The 12,483-nt window shown below is 63.5% G+C and overlaps 2 protein-coding genes across 7 annotated transcripts in view; one reads left to right on the top strand and one right to left on the bottom strand.

The window, feature by feature from the left end:
* MARK2 (microtubule affinity regulating kinase 2) overlaps positions 1–7,167 on the top strand; it is a 100,702-nt gene extending 93,535 nt beyond the window's left edge. For 4 of the 6 annotated variants that reach the window (XM_024213606.2, XM_024213601.2, XM_024213605.3 and 1 more), the window contains 4 exons: positions 279–530; positions 2,083–2,109; positions 5,051–5,095; positions 5,429–7,167. In XM_024213606.2, coding sequence (XP_024069374.1) covers positions 279–530; positions 2,083–2,109; positions 5,051–5,095; positions 5,429–5,780 — 676 coding nt within the window. In that variant the 3' untranslated portion in view covers positions 5,781–7,167. The remainder of the gene's footprint in view (positions 1–278; positions 531–2,082; positions 2,110–5,050; positions 5,096–5,428) is intronic. The other 2 variants (XM_024213607.2, XM_024213604.2) reach the window with 1 other exon arrangement.
* A 3,472-nt stretch (positions 7,168–10,639) lies between these two features.
* The window catches only part of LOC112125572 (REST corepressor 2-like), an 11,391-nt gene continuing 9,547 nt past the window's right edge, over positions 10,640–12,483 (bottom strand). Inside the window, exons 4-8 of the mRNA XM_026650457.1 lie at positions 12,445–12,482; positions 12,301–12,378; positions 12,050–12,107; positions 11,625–11,851; positions 10,640–11,223 (exon numbers count right to left, since the gene is read on the bottom strand). Coding sequence (XP_026506242.1) covers positions 10,879–11,223; positions 11,625–11,851; positions 12,050–12,107; positions 12,301–12,378; positions 12,445–12,482 — 746 coding nt within the window. The 3' untranslated portion in view covers positions 10,640–10,878. The remainder of the gene's footprint in view (positions 11,224–11,624; positions 11,852–12,049; positions 12,108–12,300; positions 12,379–12,444; position 12,483) is intronic.

Genomic DNA, 12,483 nt, shown 5'->3' with positions numbered 1-12,483 from the left:
GAACTGGCTTGCTTAGGGGCATGGGGAGTGGGGTACAGGTCCATTCCTCTCCAGGAGGCACCAGCTCTGATCTGGCCCCAGGTTACCCCACCAGCAGTCTCTTGGATCCATCTGGTCCCCAGAGGAGGAGGTGCCCAGTGTCTGGTTGGCACCTGATGGCACCTGTGTCAGGAAGTGAGTGGATGCTGGCAATCAATGCCCCCTGCAGACTGGAAGACCGGGGGGGTAGGCATGTCTACCAGCACTGCCCCCTGACTGGATCTCTGCCCCCACCACAGCACTGCCCCCCAGAGGGTCCCAGGGGCTTCACCCTCTGCCCACAACATCAGCAGTGCCATCCCAGAACGCACCAATTTCCCACGGGGCATCTCCAGCCGCAGTACCTTCCACGCCGGGCAGCTCCGGCAGGTCCGGGACCAGCAGAACCTCCCCTACAACGTACCACCTGCCTCACCCTCTGGGAACAGCCAGGGACGCCGGGGTGCCTCCGGCAGCATCTTCAGCAAGTTCACCTCCAAGTTTGTGCGCAGGTGAGAGTGGGGGGGCCTGCGTATGTCTGTCATGCAGGGGGGAGAGGGAGGCGTTTTGCTGTTGTTGGCTCACCTGCTCCTAGAATACCTGCATCCCCAGGCCAGGGAAAGGCACAGAGCATCCTGGGCTGGCAGGCAGCAGTGAGCCCCCTGCGCAGCCCTGGCAAGGGCACTTGAGAGCAAGCTGTGTACTGTATTGTGCTGTGCCAGGCACTGGGCTTGGCACCCCTGGGCTCCCAGCTGGCTCATCGCCCTTCTGCGCTGTCGTCTGCTGCTGTCTGTGTTGTGCAGCTCTGATCTGGCTTAGGCTGCCCTCGGCATCTGTGTAAAGTCCTGTATCGCAAAACCACCATGTGCCTATGGCAGGGGGCTCCAGGGTGGAGGGGCACTGCAGAGCTGTGTTTGGGGGGGCAGGGCCGGGATAATGGGGGTTGCTGGTTGGAGTTGAGGGACACTTGCAGAGCTGTGGGAGGAGCCCTGGGCTGGGACAGCAGGGGGCTGTGGATCAGGTTTGAGGGGCACCAGCAGAACTGAAGGGTAGGGCAAAAAGCAGGGGGTACAGAAGTGGGAAAGGAGCCTTTACTGGCAGTGGGCATAAAGTGGGGGCACGTTGCCAGTACAAGGGGGCACTTTGAATAGATGCCGAGTGAAGGGAAGAGATGTCTCTCTAGGGCCAGCAGCTGGGCGAGCTGCCCCTGAGCACAGGAGCACGCTGGAGATTGGGCTGGGATGGCCAAGGGCCTGTTGGTGCAAGGGAGTGTCTTCTAACCCCTGCCCCAGGGCTGCCAGGCTCCCCAGAACCCACAGGACAGCTGTAAGGCTGCTGCTGGGGTCACTGGAGACCACAAAGGCTGGGGGCTTGTGAAATGCCTGGAGTTGGTATGTTCTAGTGGGTTAGAGCGTGGGGGAGGGGACTGGGAGCCAGGACTCTGGGGTTCTATTCCCAGCTCAGGGAGGGGAAGGGGTGGCGTCTTGGGTGACTCTCTGCTGTGTCTGTGTGGCAGATTCCCCCCAGTGAAATGGGGCTGATTTCTGGGGGGAATTTGGTCAAGTGCTCTGAGCTTCACAGCTGGGCAGGCCTGTCCTCAAACCCAGCCTCTACCCTGATCCCTTCTGCTGTCGCTCGCTGGGGCGAGGGTTGGCTGCTTCCAGGAACCTGGGAGAGGAGCCATGGGTCCCCAGACGCCAACATTCCCCTTCGTGGTGGCAGCTCCCCCCCTCCTTCTGCTTAGGCACTAACCCCCACTCCACCCAGCACAAGCTGCTTGCTTCTGTTCCCTGCTCTGGGAGGGAAGTGGGGTCCAGTGGGTTGGGGGGGCGGGGCTGGGGGGTTAGGACTCCTGGATTCTACTCCCAGCTCTGGGGGGAGGGGGACCTAGTGGTTAGGTATGGCTGAAAGTCTTGTGCCGTGGGTGGGTGTGTAGGGGTGGTGCTGCCCTGCCCCGTGTTGTGACACCATCTCATCCTCATGGCTCTCCTTTCCCCATGGGCCGGGGTCTCGCAGTGATGCACCCAACGTTCTCCCTTCTCTTCTCTGTTTGTGTTTTTGTAGAAATGTGTCTTTCAGGTTTGCCAGAAGGTAGGCGTCTCTCCGGATTTGTCCTGTCCGTCCCGTACTAACCCCGTCCCACCCCGTCTGCTGGGGGTCTGGGCTGGTGCCCCGACAGCAGCTTAAAGGGACAATGGGCTTATCTCCCCGCCTGGCATCGCCCTCTCTTGCCTAGTGAGCTGGCTAGAATCCCCTCCCCTGAGGGCAGCCTGCTCAGGAGGGGTCACCACTGTGGGCGTGCACCCCTACACCTGGCTCTGAGTCTTCCAATTCCCCCTGCATCCATGGGGCTGGGGGAAGAGTCCCTGCCATCTCAGTCATAGCCTAGCACGGGTGGCAGGGTGGTATGGCACGGGGCCTGATAGGCTGCACTGTCCCTTTAAGGGGGCCCTGCCTCTCCCTGGTGAGCAGTGCTGGGGCTCTGATCTCTAACCGGACCCAGACTAACCCTCTCCCCGTGCATGTGGCACTAGGAGCGGGGCTTCGTGGGGTGCTCGCCAAGCCTGCTAACCTGCTGGGAATATGCTCTAGGGGGGCTGCCAGGGTCCCCCGGGGCTGCTTCAAGGGGCGCTTGGCTGCTCTTGAAGCCGCACCCCTTTCATGCTTCATTCTCAGATCCGCAGGGTTGGCAGGGTCCCCCCTACAGCAGCTGGCAAACATGGCCAGGCTCTTCACCAGCCAAGCCACCCACCTATGGCCTGGGCTGTCACCACTCCCCATGAGGAGAGCCTGGTGTGGGGCCTTCGCCTTGGCCCCACCAGGGAAAGAGCTCCTCCCCCCCTCACGGTGGTCGCTCCCATGAGAAAATAGGAAGGCTAGGCCCTGTGCCCTGGGGGCAGCATCAGACCAGTGGGCAGAGCAGAGGGAGCTAGGAGTCAGGACTCCTGGCAGAGCTGTGGGGGCAGGGCTGGAATAGCAGGGAGCTGTGGGTCAGGATTGGGGGCAGAGCTGGGGCAGTGGATGTGGGGGGGGCTGTAGGTCAGGATGGAAGGGCACAAGCAGACTGGGGCAGTGGGTGGGTCGGGATGAAGGGGCCCAGGCAGGGCTGGGGCAGAGCCCTGGACTCTAGCTGCTCTTGGCCCTGAGAGTCTATGAGGAGGAGGCGGCTGCGCTGTGCTGCATGGCTCCCTGCATGACTGTGCACCCGTAACCACCCTGTAACCAGCAAAGGGAGCCAGCCAGGCAGTGCGGGCTGTGCCAAGCGGATGGGCTTCAGGCTGCTGTGCTGGGGGGGGGGAGAGTTGGGATTTGGCCGTGGATTTACGTTCTGTCTGTCCCCGCCACTCCTGTGCCCCCTTCTGTGCCATTTCCTCGCTAGCTGTCAGAGCTGGGATCAGTGCCCTGGCGCTGTTTGTGCCCCAGGCTGGGTGTCGTCCTAGGGATCCCTCCCCCGAGGAGAAGCAGAAGATGGCTGAGGCAGGGATTAGGTGGCTGCTCTGAACCCTGGCCATGCGGGGACGCCTAGCCCCTGGGACTTGTGCTGCTGTCAGCTGGTCCCTGGGTGCCAGGGACTGGGCTTGGGCTGGACCGTGGTGCCCTGGGTGAGAGTGGGCATGAGGCAGTGTGGGCTGGGGGCCCTCCTCAGGGGAAGCAAGGGCGGGAGGGTGGGGCAGTGGTGAAACGGGGGGCAGCGCTGATGCCCCTAGTGGGGCAGGGTGGTTGGTGCAAGGCAGGACTCTGGCTGCCTTAGCAGGGCTTGGCACAGATCAGGGTTCCGGGGTTCTGCTTCCTGCATGCAGGGTGGGAGTTGGATGGAAAGTGGGGGGGTTACCCCAACCCAGCCCCCCTTCACCCCCACCCCTGCCTGGCTGCTGGCTGGAGCCTGCCCCTCTCCCTGCTCCTGGGAGGCTGTGTCCTTGGCCCAGGGGCTGCGCAGCAGGTGGGCTCAGAGGACAGTGATCAGCAGCATCATGTGACAGAGGGGGGCACCCCAAAAGGCCATGGAGAAGGGGGTCTCTAGTCAGCTCTCCTCCAAGCACATCTGGGGGGAAAGGAGCGGGGGGGGGTTGGTAGTGTCCTGGCTCTGAGCTGGTTCTGCCCCTTCATTATTGGGAACAGCAGGTGCCAAACCTGTCCCTGCCCCCGGATCTGCTTCTGAATGGACTCTGGCTCCGGGGGATGAGGGGGCCTAGTGGGTTAGAGCAGGAGGTATTGGGAGCCAGGACTCCTGGGTTCTATCCCCAGCTCCAGGAGGTGTTGGGGGGCTGAAAGCTGGGATTCCTGGGTTCTGTCCCTAGCTCCAGCAGGAGCATGTGGGGGGCTGGGAGCCAGGACTCCTGGGTTCTAGCCTCAGCTCAGGGAGGGGCGTGCGGGGGCTGGTGCCAGGACTTCTCCTGGGCTCTGTTCTCAGGTCCATAACTCACTGTGCCATTCTCAAACTGGCCCAATCTCTGCGGTGCAGGGGGTGGGCGCTGCCAGTGAATGCCTGGTACTCATGCCAGCCTGGCCTAGTCCCTGCCTGGGGACAGGAGGTGAGCACTGCTGCCAAGTGGCAGCTTGTCCTGGGGCCGCTGAATGATGCCCAGCAATAATACAACACCCTGCGCCAGGCTTACCCCCAGCATGGCCTTAGCTCCTTTCTTCCCTGAGGGGAGAGGAGGCAATGGCATTCGGAGTTCTACCCCGTCCGTTCCGGCTTCTCCTGCCTCTTGGGTCTCCCTTGTGCCCTAGTGTTGGGAAACCTAGTGCAGCAGGGCTCCCAGCAACCCTTTCTCCACAGCACCCTTTCCCAGCATGCACTGCTCCCCCTCCACCAAGTGTGAGGCTGCTGAAGCAGGGCATGCAGGGAGCTGTCTCGTGCCAACGCCCAGGCTGAGGCGGGGGACTCCCTTCCTGTCCCCATGCAATTGAGGGGGGCTGCCCCCGGGGGTGGGGCCATCAGCATTTTCATTCCCCAGTTGTGGGGTGTGGCCGTCAGCGTTCTCGCTCCCCGTCCCCCTCCAAACTAAACTCTCCCACTCTGTTTTTTGAGGAACCCGCATGAGCCAGAGAGCAAAGACCGAGTGGAGACCCTCAGGTGAGAACGGAGCTGCCTCCCTGCTCCCTGGGGCCCCCCAGCCATGGGATCTGGAGTGGGCAACCCGGGGAGGGGGGCACAGCTCAGCCTCGCTTTGCCTGACTGGTTCTCATTGGGGGGAACCCTGGCTTGGGGCTCCCTCTCTTCTAGGGTCCCCGGCTGGCTGGGGGCTCTCTGGGGGCCCCTAGCTGGAGTGCACCCTCTGTCTCAGCCCTTGCTCCTGTCTGTCCATCTGTCCTTAATGCTGCCTCTGTCTCCTCCAGCTGTCAGGTTGGGGGCTGGGCAGTTGGGGTGGGGTGCCCCCACCGCACTGACGCTGTCTCCCCCTTGCAGACCTCACATGGTGGGTGGGGACAAGGAGCGGGATGAGAACCGGGAGGCCAAGCCTCGCTCGCTGCGCTTCACCTGGAGCATGAAGACGACGAGCTCCATGGAGCCCAACGAGATGATGAAGGAGATCCGCAAGGTGCTGGACGCCAACAGCTGCCAGTGCGAGCTGCAGGAGAAGTACATGCTGCTGTGCATGCACGGGGCGCCCGGCCACGACTCCTTTGTGCAGTGGGAGATGGAGGTGTGCAAGCTGCCGCGGCTGTCGCTCAATGGCGTGCGCTTCAAACGGATAACGGGCACCTCCATGGCCTTCAAGAACATTGCCTCCAAGGTGGCCAACGAGCTCAAGCTTTAACCAGCCCCCTGCTGCGCTGCACCCCACGTGCCCTGGGCTGGGACGAGGCGATCCTGAGCTGCAGGATCTCCCCATGGCGGTGTGCCGGGGGCACTGAGACGCAGACCCTCCTCTCTCGAGCTGTGTGCCCGGGAGGGGCATTGGAGACGTTCCTGCCCACCTTGCAAGGACCCACAGCCGTGCACCAGGACAGGGGGTGCAGAAACATGCCTCCTCTCCCCCACTGCTGTGCCGAGATGCCCCCTGGCCGTGCACCAGGGGAGGGGGGCACAGCTGCCTCCCGTGCAGACATGCGCCTCCCGCAGTGCATGGGGGGGCCCAGAGCTGCACACTCCTCCCCTCGCAGGATTGTAATTAATTGGAGAAATGTTTATTTTTTGATACCCCGGTGGGGGCAGCAGCAGAGACGGTGGCAGGGGGAGGGCTGGGGGGCAACATTGCCCCCCACTGCCGCCAGCATGCGGGCTCCAGCAAATCGTGGTACTGCCCCTCAGATGCCTGCCATGCTGGCCGGGAGCTCTTACCAAAAAAGGAAGTGGTTCAAAAGCCAGAGAAGTCCGGCCCCCTTTCCCACAATGCCTTTCACCGCTCACCTCTCCCCCTTTCCCACAATGCCTTTCACCCAGCCCCCCTGCAGGTGCCGACTTGCCCTTTCCCCTGGGGCAGGTTGCTTGGGGCTGGGCCTGCTGTGCTGGGCACTGAGGGCAGCTCCCACAGGCTGGGGCAGCAGCAGGGAGCTGGGAAAGCCAGGCCCCCCCTTCCTGCGGGTGCCCCCAATGGGCATTAATATGGGGGTGGGGTTGTTGGCAGCCTCCCCCCAGCCAGCTGTAGCACGTGGACTCCCAGGCTGAGCCCCTGCCCTGAGTGGGGATGATCAGGCCCAGCCGGACAAGCCGCTCCCCAGCTCTGCTCCCGCTGGGGTGGCAATGCGGGAGGGGGAGGGGTGCTGCGGCTGGGCTGTGAGCTCCACCTCCTCTGGCCTGGAGCACTTGGTTGACGGGCTCCCTCCCCCGCTGCACCCCGTCCCCCTCGGTCTGGCAGTAGCTCCCCGAGCTGGGCCATGTCTGAGATCCGATGGGGGTGGGAGGGAATCTGCAGGGACTGGCTGGGATGGGGGGGAGGGGGCTCTTGGCAGCAGCCTCCTCTCCCCTGCTGCCTATCCCTTGCTTGGATGGAGGGTGCAGATGGATGTGTTCCTCTCCCCTCTCCCCCCCCCCCATGCATCTCACAAGAGGGGGTGGTTCATACCGAATCTCCCCAGTCCCAGGGTGACTTCCCCCAGGACAGGTGTGGGGGTGTCAGGCTGGAGGGGTCTGAGGCCTCTTCCCTGGGGGCTCTGCCCTGAGCTGAGCCCCTGTCTTAGACACAATAAAGAGAATGTTTTTAACCTGCACTGCAGCTTTGGTGTTCTTCCCCCCAGCTCTAGGGCTGGCTCACCCCTGGCCTGCATTGGGCACAGCTGGACCCCCAGGGGGCATTGGAGGGGCTGTTGGGTGTCAGGGAGCTCTCAGTGAGGGCCCTTCTCTGGATCTGCCCCCAGCTATTGTTCAGCTTCCCCCTCTGCCCACCAGGGCTGCTGCTGTGCCCTCTGCCCCATGTGGGGCGGAGCAGGGCAGGGTCTCCCTGGGACTGGCTGAGTGGACCCCCCCACATACTCTGGTCCCTAGCAGCAGTGGGCATCACTGGGGGCCTATCCTGAGCAGTGGAAGGGGCCTAGTGTTTTGGGGTGGGGGAGTCAGGACTCCTGGGTTCTATCTAGCGAGTCCCTCTCCATTGGGGAGCTAGTGACATCTTCCCCCAGCCCGTTTGCTTGGCCCTGCTCCCTGTCCAGTTCCCTGTGCCGGGGTGAGGAGTTGTGGGACCCACGGAGTGTTACTTGCAGGGCGCCCCATGCTAGACTTTGGATGATCCTGTCAGTGGGGGGTTGTGTTTGGAAATGCCAAATGATTCCCTGCGCGGGGGGGGCCGGACTGTTACCTGCTGTCCTGGGAACAGGGGCTCCTCCCACTCTCCAGCCATTGGTTCTTGGCTCTGGCTTCCCCTCTGCGAGAGTAGGGGGAGGGGAGGCCTTGCCCACATGGATGAGGTCCTGATTGAGCCCGGAGCTGCTCCAGTTTTCTGGTTAGGCATTGTATAGGGGGGGGCACTGCCTTGGTGTGTGGGGGGCACAGGTACTTGAAGCCAAGACTAGGCAGGGGGAAGGCAGCAGTTGTGTGGTGCTGGGGGGGAGAGGGTCTAATCCCCCTCCAATCACAGCTGGCCCTGGCTCAGCAGGGACCCCTCAGCCAGTGTTTCAGGGCCTACACTGGCTCCATTACCTGCCCCCAACACTGGCTACAGGATTTCCCCTGCTTCCCACCCCCACCCCCTGCACTGGCTGCACTAACATTCCCCCCCCCCCCCCATCGCCACCAGGCTTCTCCATGCATCATAGCCACACTTGTGATGCTAAATAATGTACTGGGCTGCCCCTCCCCTCTTCTCCCCCCCAGCCTGTATATATCTGTACTGATACCTCGGTTTTGTGAGTGGTTTTTTTTGTTTTGTTTTGTTTTGTTTTATTCTGATCAGAAAATGCCTTTTTTTTTTGTAATGAAAAAACAACACAAATCTGCTCTGGCCCCGACGCTGCCCCCTGCTGGGGGGTCAGGGAATGGGCTCTATGCTGCCCCCTTCTTGGGGAGGGAGGGGGGGCCCTGCCACTGCCCCGTCCTGGAGGGCTTTGGCCCGCTGGGGCCCTGGAGCGGAGCTGCGATTCGATGTAGTTTTCCAGGTTCTAGATTAAAACTTTCCAGAAAGAGCCGCTGCGGCCTCCTGTTTTGTATTCCTCTGCCCTCCCCCCCCTCCCGTGGCCCTCCTAAGCCCCAAAGGAGCTGCACAACTGAGGCTGTCTGGGCACTACCCCAGAGGCAACTGCAATGCCTATATAAACAGCCCCCCTTCTCCCAGCACTGGGGGAGGTGGTTTGGCCAGAGCTTGGGCTGGAAGGTGCTGTAGTAATACTGTTTTTAGGGGGAGTCTTGGCTCCCCTCGTGGCCATTCTGGGTTCATCAGCCCCGCTCTGTGCTCTGCAGCCAGGGGAGGGCCTGGGGTTTGCTCAGCCAAACACATATTGGGTTGGCTTCAGCGCTGCCCCTCCTCCAGGAATCCTTGCAGTCAGCAGTACAGGTGCAGGAGCCACAGGCTCCCTGGTGCTGCAGCCTCAGCCCACCCCAGCGGAGGCCCCCAGCTGGATGCTCCTAGAGCCTCAAGCCTCACTGTCTGTGTCCTGTCACTGGCAGGGCCCCTGTCCCAGGCTCGAGGGGCTGGTTGTACAGGCCCATTCCAGCTCCAGGAATCCAGGGCAACAGATTCCAGCCCAGCAGCTCCAGGGGTGTTGGCCCCCTGGACTGTCCCCAACAAAGTGAATGCACCTTTCTCAGTCCCAAGTGCTGGTGGGTTCCCATCCTGCCCTTGGCCCCACCTGCCTGGCTGCTGCAAGGGGCGGCCACGCTAATGCCCCAGCCCAGCGGCAAGATGGCTGAGGCAATAGCTCGAATTGGACCAGCTCTGGGGGTGGGGGGAGCCAGCCAAGCATTTTGAGCTCCAGACAGGAAGAGCAGAGCTTGTCCCTGCCCCCAGCAGAAGCTGATCCAGTAACAGCTGTTACCTCACCTGCCTTGTCTCAGCTAGTCTGGGCCCCTGCTGCATCCAGCCGGGAGGGGGCAGACCCAGCCTGCCCAGGGCCCAGAGGAGCTGGCTGCTGTTCCCAGCTTTGCCTAAGCTTGGGGTTAAATCCTTGCTGGGGCTGCCATGTCAGTCTCTGCCTTGTCCGGGTTTCGTGGGGGGACGACATTGGCCCTGGGCATTGGGGGAAGTGCCCCAGCTGAGTTGTGGGCTCAGCCCACCTAGAGCCCAAGAGCCTGGTGTGCCCATTGGCCAACCACAGGCCCTTCCTGCCCCAGGCAATGGGGGGTGGGAGGCTCCAGGGAGTGCACGGCCCCTCTGCAGTGCGGGAAGTGGGGCAGCTGATGTTTGGGGGAATGGGGGGCAGGAGGGTGGCAGAGGGAAATGGTGGGGTGGGGGGCAGCACATGGATGGGCTCAGGACACATCTAGTAAAATACTTTTATTCAAAATGCAACATGAATGTAACCCCCTTCTCCCCACCCTCCATAGCTCCTACCTCCCCCTACCCCACCCCTGGGGCTGCAGCTACACCCCTGCCTACAAATGCCCCATTGCCCAGACCCCCCTCCCCCAGCAGAGCAGCATGCACCCAGCATGGGGGGGGGGGGTCTCCATGGCTGCGCAGGTGCCTACTGAGCTGCTGTCCTCTAGATGGGGGAGGGGGATGCCCAACCCCCTCCCCCAGCTCTGTGCTTCTTCCAAGGCCTCGTCAATGCTGCTCCCACCAACTCTCCTGCAAGTGACTCACCCAGTGTTAGCGCTGGTTACCCCTTACCTGGACCCTGGCACTCAGGTCCCCCCTGGGAGCCAGTGCTGCCCCCCAAGGTGAGGGAGCTGTGCCCCATTTGGGGGGGGGGGCTTTTGGGCTACTCCTGCCCCTCAACCCCCCCCCCACCCCCGCCCAGCAACTGCTCTGCCAGCCAGGGGCTAGCGTCAGCTCTCATCTCGCCCCGCCCCCCCCAGTGCCAGGAGAACATTCCTGCGCCCCTCCCCCCAGGAGGTGATACATCCCCCAGCTCATTCAGCCACAGGTAGGAGCCCCACCCCCACCCCCTGCCCAGGCTCCTAGGGGTGAGGAGGGGTCCCTGCTCCGCACTGGGCACGGCTCACCAGCAGGGGGTGTGCCACGCCATTGAACTGATCCCTCTACAAGAACCCCCCTCCCCCCCACTACCCCAGGCTCCCCACAGCTGGCATTGGTACCCACTCCCCTGCCTGGATTTCACTTAGAGCCCAAATGGACCACGCTGGGGGGGCTGGGTTCAACCAATGCAAGTCCTTCAGTCTCTCCCCTCCCCTGGGGAGGGGGGGTCCTAGAGACACCCCCAGTGTGTCACTATGGGGTAGATGGAGCCCCTGACCCCTTAACCAAGCAGGATCCAGGCCACTAAGGAAGCAGGGGGCTTCAGCTGGCCTCCCCCCCCCCCACCTCAGAGGGAGCTGGAGGAGGATGGGGGAGGGGGCTCCAGGGCCACGCCCACCAGCGAGGAGGGGTGCTGGGGCCCCCGCCCATGGTGGCGGGAGGCAGCAGGCCGGATGAGTGGCGGGGGCGGCTGGTTGGGCGACAGTCTGGGCTGCAGGAAGCGTCCCTGCTGGAGAGGGGGTGGCTGGCGGTGCAGCGTGGGCGCTGTGGGCAGCGTGGGCCGCAGCAAGGGGGGAGGTTGCGACAGCGTGGTGGGTGGCAGCCGGGGGGAGGCAGAGGGCGGAGCCGCTGCAGTGGATGCTGGGGGCTGCGGCTGCTGCTGGGCAGAGCGGGACACAGCTGTGATCTGCACCTGCAAGGAGAGAACAGAGTGAATGGGGAGCCGTGCAGGGCGCCCGGGGCTGGCAGGGCAGGGGGCCGTGGGTCGGACTGAGGGGCCTTGGCTGAGTGTGCGGGCGCCCGGGGCTGGCAGGGCAGGGGGCCATGGGTCAGACTGGGGGGCCTTGGCTGAGTGTGCGGGGGGCCCAGGGCTGGCAGGGCAGGGGGCAGTGGGTCAGACTGAGGGGCCTTGGCTGAGCGTGCGGGGGGCCCGGGCCCGTCAGTCAGACCGAGGGAAGTAGCAGAGCCGGGGGCTGCGTGTGGCAAATGGATGGCTGGGATGGCAGGGGGCTACTGGTTGGATTGAGGGGCACCAGCTGGCCTGGGATTGGAGGGGTCTGTGGGTACAGGTCAGGGGTCTCACCCCTTCCTCACCTCATCGTCCTCCTCGCTGCTGGCAAGTGAGACGCTGGAGCTCTTGGTGTCATGGGGGGGGGAGCGGCCCCTTGGGGAGCCCCCCTGCTCAGCTTCCCACTCCTGCAGCACCTCCTCCAGGTTGAAGCGGCGCCGGTAGCTGACGAAGAAGGTTTTCACCTGGGCCAGCGTCTTGTTGCCAATCACACCAGCCACGGCCTGGAAATCCTTCCCGTACCTGCGGATGGCTGGGGAGAGGGAAGGGGGTCAGCTACCCAGGGGAAGCAGGGTCCCTGCATGCAGGGTGGGAGTCCAGGGGCAGCTACATCCCCAGGCTGGCATCACTTACATACCCAGGGGGCAGCCATGATGGGAGGGGCGCCTACCCCCCCCCCCCGCACTCCCTCACTGGAGCCCCACCCCCACCTCCCCCGACCCCAGCTCACCCTGCACAGCCAGCAGCTGCTCGTCCGTTGTCCAGCGCGAGTTGAACTTGCCGTTCCCCTGGCAGGAGAGTGGAGAGCATCAGGCTGGGATTCAGACCTGCCCTTCCCTCACCCTCCCACGGGGCGGGTCCTGGGCTCGCACTTCCTCTCCCCAACCCTTGTGCACCATGGGAGCTGGGCCCAGCACCTCACCTCCCCCAGCGGGCTGGTTCCTTCTCCCCCTACATGGAGGTCAGTGCCCCTCATCTCACCTCAGGGGGCCGCAGCTTGTCGATCCCACCCTCCAGGGCCTGCTTCATGCTGCTGTTGATCTGCTTGATGCACTGGACCTGAGTGGGTGGGGAGAGAAGGGGACTGTCAGTGAGAGCTGGGGGCTAAGGGGGCTCAGGGGTTACCTGGCGCTTGAGGGAGACGAGCTGTGAGTCGAGGTGGCG

Source organism: Terrapene carolina, unplaced genomic scaffold (genome assembly GCF_002925995.2).
Source record: "Terrapene carolina triunguis isolate 2854851 unplaced genomic scaffold, T_m_triunguis-2.0 Scaffold89, whole genome shotgun sequence".
Lineage (NCBI taxonomy): Eukaryota > Metazoa > Chordata > Testudines > Emydidae > Terrapene > Terrapene triunguis.
The sequence above is the reverse complement of the archived record's forward strand: the minus strand, read 5'-3'. Positions and strand labels throughout refer to the sequence as shown.